The sequence below is a fragment of the Paramisgurnus dabryanus genome, chromosome 15 (genome assembly GCF_030506205.2).
Source record: "Paramisgurnus dabryanus chromosome 15, PD_genome_1.1, whole genome shotgun sequence".
NCBI classification, from domain to species: domain Eukaryota; kingdom Metazoa; phylum Chordata; class Actinopteri; order Cypriniformes; family Cobitidae; genus Paramisgurnus; species Paramisgurnus dabryanus.
The window spans coordinates 993,472-1,000,000 of NC_133351.1; the positions used below are offsets into that span (position 1 = coordinate 993,472).

Consider the following 6,529-nt stretch of genomic DNA (forward strand, 5'->3'; position numbering starts at 1 on the left):
ATCGTAAATCGTTGTAATATGCTTATGACATGCGAATGCAATGCTTAGTTAACTTAAATAAATCATGCTTGATCGAGCCTTCTGATTGAGAAACGGCCTGTGTCTTTAAGAAACAGCCGGAAGCTGTAGCGGGCCGGGGAATGCGCGCGCACTTTGACGAGGAAGAACCGAACGCGCCATATACACATCAACAAGGTAAAGCGTGTGGTGAAACATGAGGAAAGTTTGTGAACTTTGTTGGTCGTCAGATAATATAAAATTGTTTCGCATCTACAGTAGTTTATCATGAATGAGTGGCATTAAAGTGCCTCAACTGTTTGTACCTCAAATTATGACAAAAGTTGAAAATGTAACGTAAGTTCCACGACTCAGTATATTTACTTCAACGCTGATTTTTAACTAACCAAGTAGTTTATGATTTTAAATATTGAAAATTACTGTCATACATAGAATAACTGGTGGATTTTTGAAGCGCTACATAAAAGCTGCTTAGAAAGTGAATTAATTGTGAAAAATTAAAGGTGCATTGTGTAACTTTTAGAAGGGTCTATTTACAAAAATGCAATATAATCTAAATTACTATATTATAAGTGTTGTATAAAGACCCTACATAATGAACTGTATTGTTCTTATTATCTTAACAAAACAAATTGCTGTACATTGTCATTTTTGCTACGTTGTCAAATGCTGCATACACACCAAACTCGAAGCATCACGTTCCTCGCTCTAGATTACTCGCAGTATTTAACTTCGTGTCATGCGAATTCTTTGCAACTTGCATGAAGATGCGTTTGAGGCGAATAGTGCGTATTTTCATGACAATCGTCCCAGGTTATTCGCATTAGCGCTGCCTCATGATTAGTCGCGATTAATCGTTTGCAGAATAAAAGTTTTTGTTTACATAATATATGTGGGTGTACTGTGTATAATAATTATGTATAAATAAATACATACACAAAGCATGTATAATTTAAAGAAATTTTTTATAAATGTATAAATTATATATAAATATAAAACTGTATATACACATGCAAATATTTCTTAACTATATACATTCATGTGTGTGTTTGTATTTATAAATTATGATTATACACAATACACCCACATATATTATGTAAACAATAACTTTTATTCTGCAAAAGATTAGTCACGACTAATCGTGAAGCAGTACTAATTCGCATCATTCAAATTGCCCTGGGCAAAGTTCGCATATAGCATCTTTATATTGGCCTTGATGTAATCTACTGGCGCAAATAATTTATTTAACATTTTGTCTGTACACCCCATCAGACGAAGACATGTTTGTCCTGTGGCGGCTACCATATGCGTTTTGAATTTAAGGGGTGAGCTGTTGGTTGCAATTTGCAATCTTACCACTAGATGCCGCGAAAATTTACATACCACCTTTAAGTGATTAGGAGGAAACGTCTGTGAGATCAATGAAATGTCACTGCTATATTATGTCTCGTACATTATTCAGTTTTAAGAAATTTTATTCAAAGTAGTAAAGAGATTTTTGTTGTAAAATAAAGTTGTTTTGTAATAGATAAAAATGGAAACACTGAGATGTTTTCTGTCTTTGAACACAGTTTCAGGTTTCTCTTCTGTTTTTCTCCAGGCCAGCGGTCAAATCACACACAGCTTTGATCTTCTCAAACATTCAGATGATCAGAAACAGAAAATGGCGGTCGAGCGGGGCATTAAAATGTTGGCGTTTCGAGGAGATGTGCTGGTGTTCCAATGCAAAACTTTAAGCTCCAAAAGTCGAGATCAACGTCGAGGTTCAGAGGTAACATTCTGCAGTCTGACCTTTGACCCAAACACTCAGAGTTTCTCAAATAAAGATCACACCAAGTACCCATTACACCGGGACAGCGCTGCTGAAACAGACATTGTTCACTGTTCATCTGTTCTGGACGTACGACAGAGACGAAAAGTGCCGTGTGTTTTACTGAGACTGTGCAAGAAGAGAACGTCTGCTTTCAAATACGTACTGTACTCCATAAACACTCCCACAGAGACTAAGCTTCAAGTTGAATTTGTGTTGCCGTATGAAATACGAGATAATATTTCAATATTACAAGGCCCTACATTGGTCTGGCGTCATGAAGTCACAGTCTGCTTTATATCTTCACAGGCTCCTGGAGTAAAAGAGATTCCTGTACCCATGACTGTTAGTTTTATTGGTGAAGTACCTTTCTATCAGAGAAAACTAGTGGTTTTAGGTGCCCATAATGTTACCAAAAAGAGCCCGGACGAACCACTTAATGTCACGGGGTTGGAGAATACATTGTACTTTATAGATGATGACAGGAGTTTAAATGGAGATTGTCTTGTACCTGATGCCTACAGTTGTGTGATTCAGTGCATGACCGTGCTGTCCGCTGAAGACCTCGATGGTTCTCTGAGATCTGCTGTGCTGGCGGTCACGAACATGAAACAGTTGGTGTATTTTGAGAACGGTGTTCCTCTGGATGTTTGTCTTCTGCCGTATGAGAATCCTCTGAGCATTCAGACACTTCATACAGTAAGAAATGACTGTCTCATCATCATCACCTTCAGTCAGAAGAACGTCTGTGCTGTGTGGAAAGATACCTTTCAGGTGAGGGATTATTTTAAATGGGCCATTCCATCGAATCCGTACCATTTGCATCTTGTAAATCGTCAAAATTGAATTTCATTCTTTTAATACTTTTTTAACACTAAATCTAATAACACATATTTTACTTTTCAAAATGAATATTGGTTAATCTCAGGTAACTAGTTTATTTTTAACATGCTTTCTTAATGGAGGATGGAGGCATTTTGGTAACAGGACTGAAAGTAACAGTAATGAGTTTTTAGTAAATACATGAAATATAGGTGCATTAAATGTCAAATTCTAGTGATTTATCTTATTTTATTATTTAAAATAAACTGATAAAATCAAAGAAATAATATAGGTAACAAGACTGAACATTAAGATTGACATTCACAGTCATAGCATCAATATCATAATAAAACATACAGAAAATGAAAAGAGAAAGTGACTTTTGATCTCACATGGCTTTCGGAAGATCCAGATGATGTCACTTCCTCTTGAAAATGTGACTTGTGGGATATTTCTAGATTTTCAGAGGGGGGAATGGGTGGGGTTACAGGATTGAGTCAAATCCTAATGACATGACTAAAATGTACATTTTTCTAAAATATTATGACTTTTTCATTGGTAAAAAATATTGAAAGCAAATATGCCACACAAAAATGCAAAAAGATATCAGAAAAATGTTACGCTTTTTAATTAAAGGTAAAGTATGGAGATAGAGAGCAGGGACAGATATAAAATGTAGTTTTTATTATTGTTTTGAATTATATAGGTTAAATTTGGTGTTAGATTAACATGCAGGACACTTTGCTTAACAATATAATGCCTTTTAGAGCTAGTTTTCTTGCATTTCTATGCATATAAAAATGGGGACAGAAATCGCACTGATATTCTGAAATGGCTTAAATATTGATTTCGGGTCATCCTCACAAAATCATAAGAAAAGACAAGAAATTATATTTTGCATGAAGAAACTTAAGCCTAGAATCTCAGATTTTCAGCTTTACAATCAATAGATGATGTTTTTAAATTTCATTTCTGTAATAATACTTTTGTTTTTATTTGTATATCAATATAACGCCAATGCAACAAAAAAAATACACATTGATTGTTGTGTTATGTCGATGTAAATCACGTCACTCACAATACATGTCTTTCATACAGAACTGATTTGAATACTCATTTGACAGTTTGCAGTTAAACTTGAGCTTTATTTTCTGTTATACTTTTAATGTTTAGACACATTTAATAAACTCTATGTATGAAGGATGAACAGATAAGCACACAGTACAGAGACGCTTCTGTGCAGATAAATTTGAAAATTGATTATATCAAATACTTTTCATCACTTGTATTTAACAGATTATCAGTAACACGTGAACATTTTAAAGCAGCACTAAATGTATATTTGTGCTGGGATACATCACTGACTGTTTTAAATGTGTTCATTCATAACCTCACGAGTCACGCTGTATTGCTGTAGATCTGTATACAGGAGACTATTATAAGAGACTTCGTTATTGCATCTAAGACTAAGTTACATTTGTGTTGACTGCTTTCAATTAGTTTTTTTAAACCTATAATATTTGTGTAATGCAAAATAAAATACAGTCTAAAACTATTTAAAGGTTTTCCACACTGTTTTTACTAAACACTAAAGAAGACACACAAATGTGACTCTTTTAACACGCTCACATTTGCTCTGAAACCTATAAAAGCACATGCATAAAACTCAAACTGTTGATGGTTTATATCTTCATGGTAATAATATATGACCGTGTCTGAAAAATTCAGTTTAAAGTCTAATAGTCTAAAGATGAGGAGCTTCAAATTTTATTTCACACTGATTTCAACCTTACAAGATATAAAGATTATTTATTTCACAACTTGTTCTTTATGTAGGATGAGTTTATGTAAAAAAACATAAAATCACAAATAAATGACTTTAGCTTGGATTTCACAGACTGGGTCACACATGCGTCCAGTCCTTCATGTCATATGACTTACTGTATCTAAATGATCATATTTGGTCTTTATGTGTTCACGTGCATATTAATGCTCTCTATGTATTTTAGGTGGGCAGCTGTTGGACTGACGCCCGTCTGATTCTGGTGGATGATTTTTTGGGATGTGGTACAGATCAGATGCTCCTTGTGTTTGAAGAGTCGATGTCTTCAGGAGAGTTGCTTAGCAACTTCCTCCTCACCGATCTGTGTGCCATCACATATTCTGTTAGTCAACTCTCATTTCATCTTAACTTCAGATGGATTTAAGCCAGTTCAGGGCACAGATTTTATATTAGATATTAATTATTGATCCAAACTAAGCACAAAATTACATCTAAAAATCAATCACTAAAAATATATTAACAGAAATACTTTGTTAACTGCATACTAGGTGTCAACAATATCAGGATCATTATTAATATGATAATATAACACAATATTAATGTAAGATCTCTTAAATAGAAACAGAAATGTTCAATAACAAAAAAAATTGCAGTTCCTCTTAAATGTTTAGATTTGCTGATAATACACAGTTTAATGATAAGTTGTCTAATTTCAAACAGATCTGTAAGAGATTTTTGAGTCGTTCAAGTTTTTATTGTCACACACGTAGTTACTATATGGGTATCCAACTAGTAGTGAAATGTGTATTAGATAATTTATTATGATTAAATTGTTTGTGTTGTAGTGTGGACAGTCAAACGCAGAGATGTTGAATACATCAGAGACATTACAGGAGAATTACCTGCTCACCGTTAGAGCCTTAGAGTCACGACTGCAGGTATAACAGCACCTACATCAGTTTATATCTTCATCCACTTTCATTCTCTTTAAAGCCCAGAATACACTGCAGGATTTTTGCACTCCTATAAGATCATTACCTTATCACACTGTGCGACCTGGATCATTTAAACTTGCTACTTTAAGCATGTAGACTGACAGGGAGGCTTCGATGGCTGTGTCACACGTTAGCGCAATTTCACCAGCACGCGCTAGTGGTAAACAAATACAAGTACGCAGGTTGCAACAGCAAAATCACTGCGCGTTGATCATGCTGAATTTCTGACACTGTCAGAAAACTATTGTAGGGCTATCTTTGTACGCAAGATCGGGAAAATGTCCGTCTTTGAATCTCACTGTATGACATAGGACCACCGATGAAGAGCCACGATCACAGAAATCGCGATAATTGTTTTGGCAATGGCAATCTTTCATCTGGGACAGCCAAAAATCGTGCAGTGTATCCCGGGCTTAAAGTATGATCTTGAAGGAATAGTTTAGCCACTCCAGACATGAACATTTTGTCATTACTTTTGTCCTTGTGTTGTTTCAAACCTGTTATTTTTATTGTGGCACACTGAAGAATTTTAACTCTTTCCCCGCCTTTGAAGATTTATCTCGTCAATTAAGAGAAAACACTGCATGCCAATGACGAGTTTTTACAGCAATCCATATTTCCGCTATTATCCACTATGTGGCACTCTTACCCAACTTATAAAACACTGAAGCATCCACTGATCCAAAAACAGTAAAAACTCTGTATATGTATTGATCATCGCTCTGAATCTGATCTCTAACAAAAGTCCTTTACAAAAATGCAATTATTTCAGCTTATTGCTCAAAATTTGGTATTTTTGAAGAAACCTACCCATATTTGAGAGGTGATAAAAAGAGAACTAATGAAGATACGATGAAACGCAGATGGTTTGTTCTTTCTTTTGATATATTGTATGTTTATATATTTATAAAATATAATTTTCTGGAAAAAGACATAAAACTTTTGTGAAAATCATAAAAAAACACTGGCGGGGAAAGAGTTAAAGTAAAACCAGTGACCTTTTGGTATCAATAAAATAAATCTTGGTGCAATGCATAATTTTTGGGTGATTTATTCCTTTATTAAAGCAGTGGTTCTTAAACGTAAAATTTGCATTAAACA

At 34.5% G+C, this 6,529-nt stretch overlaps 1 protein-coding gene across 2 annotated transcripts in view; it reads left to right on the forward strand.

The window, feature by feature from the left end:
- Window positions 1-55: 55 nt before the first annotated feature.
- The window catches only part of fancb (FA complementation group B), a 34,412-nt gene continuing 27,938 nt past the window's right edge, over window positions 56-6,529 (forward strand). For both annotated transcript variants that reach the window (XM_065252409.2, XM_065252411.2), the window contains exons 1-4: window positions 56-195; window positions 1,619-2,602; window positions 4,660-4,815; window positions 5,279-5,371. In XM_065252409.2, coding sequence (XP_065108481.1) covers window positions 1,682-2,602; window positions 4,660-4,815; window positions 5,279-5,371 — 1,170 coding nt within the window. In that variant the 5' untranslated portion in view covers window positions 56-195; window positions 1,619-1,681. The remainder of the gene's footprint in view (window positions 196-1,618; window positions 2,603-4,659; window positions 4,816-5,278; window positions 5,372-6,529) is intronic.